At 37.7% G+C, this 3,224-nt stretch overlaps 1 protein-coding gene across 1 annotated transcript in view; it reads right to left on the reverse strand.

Annotated features, from left to right (window-relative positions):
* LOC117173918 (peroxidase-like) overlaps positions 1-3,224 on the reverse strand; it is a 42,728-nt gene that overhangs the window by 16,988 nt on the left and 22,516 nt on the right. Inside the window, exon 2 of the mRNA XM_033362564.1 lies at positions 2,859-3,037. Coding sequence (XP_033218455.1) covers positions 2,859-3,037 — 179 coding nt within the window. The remainder of the gene's footprint in view (positions 1-2,858; positions 3,038-3,224) is intronic.

Genomic DNA, 3,224 nt, shown 5'->3' on the forward strand with positions numbered 1-3,224 from the left:
CCCCCCCCCAACCCTACAAAGGAATAGTGAGTAGTGGTATCACCCTAAATGTTTGGGATGGAGAGGTGGAACTACGAACGTCCAAGAATTCGTTAATGTTTGCCACGAATAGACTTGGGCCAGTTGCGCGCACCTGCGCAGTAATCTTTGCGCTGTCGCGTGTTCTACCCACTCCCCACTCCAGCGTGTTCAAAACACAGGTCCAAATCTTCCAATGGATGTTGTCTTTGCAACCGCCAATGCGCATGTGCGCAGAACTGGCTCTGGTTATCCATTCGTGGCGAACATTAACGAACTCTTGAACATTGGTGGTTCCTCTCCCCACTTAGGGATACTACTCCTTACCAGTCATTCGTGGGAACCCACTGCCATTTACGCACAGCTATCCGTGGTTCATTCCAATCGTTCCAATTCCAGGATACTTAGATCGTTTGAAATACGAGGGTGGTTCAAATATGATCGAGACAAATGCTGTACATGGCGCACATGTATGTTTTGAAGGTCATGGCTTGAGTATGTGATAGCTGGGTCCCTTACGAACAGTGTGGCATAGTTTTCGTTAGTAGCGCCTGTTTCACACGCGTGCTACGACCCTGAGTGAACGTCAAGTGCCGACCACCGTTGCGCAACGTATTGTCATTCGTTTTTTAGTACGGAAAGGCTTCAAAAACACGGAAATTTTTCTGCGTTTGCGAAATCAGTTCGGTATTGAGAACCTGAGTAGGGCTGCAGTGTTTAAATAAGTTAAAGTATTCGAGGATGGCCGCGAAATCGTCGAGAATGAGCCGCATGATCGTCGACCGCGAACCAGCATGACACCAGACAACATTCGCTGCGTAAAACAAATGATTTTGGAGGACCGTAGGATGAATGTTTGAGACATTTCGGCTGAACTTGGCATCAGTATTGGTAGTGTAGAGTCTATCATCCACGAACACCTTCAATGTCGCAAAGTAACGGCGCGATGGGTTCCTAAACTGTTGAACTTCGAGCAAAAATTCACGTGCTCTCATACCGTGCATCTCATGCTCGATACAATATCGGAATTGAGGTGGGAGGTACTAGAACACCCCCCCCCCCCCAGTCCAGATTTATCACCCTGCGACTACCACATGTTTGTACCACTGAAAGAAGCGCTCGGAGGTCAAAGATTCAACACCGACGACGAGGTAGAGGAGTTCGTGCGCACATGGCTGTCCGAGTTACCCAAGAAATTTTTCGATACCGGTATCAAAAAAACTTCCTGAAAGGTGGGCAAAATGCGTAACTTGTGGGGGGAAATACATAGAAAACTGTAAATTTTTTCTATAGTAAATAAACGTGTCAGAGTATTTGTTTCAGTCATATTTGAAATACCCTCCTACATTCATGACAATATTAAAAAGCCCGAGAAAAGAAATGTTTATTAAATCTTTAATATATATTTTAAGCTGTTCTCATACAATCAAGAATATTTTTTTTCAAAACATTCCTTACTTAATAATAATCAAATCGCGATACTTAGAAGTAAAATTTAATATTTTCGCTCAAAATAGCACTGAACACACGCCCAGGGATTGGTAAGTAAAATACCCTAGGTAATTTAAGTAGTTTTGACGGTAAATTACTAGATATTTTACATGCCTCGTTTCGTATACGATGTAAATTACGCGTAAATGAGACTGGGTTCTGCGATTCTCCTTTCCCATCCAAAAATACAATCTCTAATACTTGTTTACCATTGCAAGTATTCCTAAAATTAAATTATATAAATTAACAAAATTACATAGATACATAAGTGTATTATAATAAAGTTGGTTTATCAGTGTATATTTTATTACGTATAATTTTTTCCAAAATTAAATATAAAAACGTAAGACCAGTTTTTCAGCTATTAAATATTAAATTGATCAATATTTCATAATAATAATAATAAAAACACAAATATTAATGTAAAGAATATTTACAAATTACGAAAGTTTTTTAGGTTCGAATAATTTACCGGTATTCCTAAAAAATGATTAAAGCATATATCAATTACAAATATTTAAATGAACAAATGTAACAATATTTTTTCCCCAAAGGCGCTAACAAGCAACATTCTTTAATATTATGTTGGAAAAATAAAACATTGCGCTCATTTGGGTGATTTTGATTATTTTTATTTACACGTATACGTTTAAAATTATCTTAAGTATTATTTTGAGAGATATAACGGAATTTGATAGATTCTAAACACCAGGCGTGCGTTTAGTGCTATTTTGAGCAAAAATATTTACTTATACTATAAGTATAGGGATTTAATTACTATTGGTTAAGAAATTTTTAGAAGAGGAAATATTCTCGATTGTAGGGGAACGACTTAAAATATATAAAAATGGTTTATTAATCTTTTCTTACGTTTTTTAGGCTTTTTTATAATGCCAGTAATATATTTTGAACGACCTAAGTATCCTGGAATTCGAACGATTGAAATGAACCACGGAAGAGCTATGCCTCGATGGTGGGGAAGGGGGACAATATTCGGTAAACAAGTGCTCTGCATCCACTCGTAAAATTGGGAGCACTGCATAAAGGATTACTACGCGCACACTCACGTGAAATTTAAGGCAGCGAAAATGCGCGCGAGCCTGACTTTTAGAAAGGGAAGAGTAGAGGGGACAAATTCCGCTCGCTCCTTTGGAGCCAGGGAGACCGTATCTGTGGAGCATTTGTATATTTGGAGCTCGTATCTTTAGAGTTCGAGTGTAATAGTAATGTTGCATTTCTCACTTATCTCAGTAATATTGATTATCATAGAAAAATCCGTTAAATCGAATCCTTAAATTGGTAAAGCAGTTAATGAAGGACCCTGAATAATAATTTTTTTTAAAACATACCGTCAGCATAATCTGCAGGAAGAAGACGTAAATTTCTCGTAAATGGCATTGCCCAGGTGGGATGCAACAGATTATTGCAGGAGGCATTAATACTTCGGTACCTCGATTCTTGGCACGTATATGGGAAAACATCGCCGCATAGAATGTCCATAGTCTCAGGCGTTACTTCTTGTTTAAGGCTGAAACAGTAATTAAAATAATATTATTTATACTAGAGAAAGTTACCTAAATTACGTTACATCTCAAGCCGGGGACATTTTTTTATGATTTGTTACAGGGGGAATATTCTTGTGAATATTATAAACAAATGCATAATTCAGGCATTTGTCGTCACAAAAATTCATTTTTTTATGTCAATTCTTTTAA

The sequence above is a fragment of the Belonocnema kinseyi genome, chromosome 5 (assembly GCF_010883055.1).
Source record: "Belonocnema kinseyi isolate 2016_QV_RU_SX_M_011 chromosome 5, B_treatae_v1, whole genome shotgun sequence".
NCBI classification, from domain to species: domain Eukaryota; kingdom Metazoa; phylum Arthropoda; class Insecta; order Hymenoptera; family Cynipidae; genus Belonocnema; species Belonocnema kinseyi.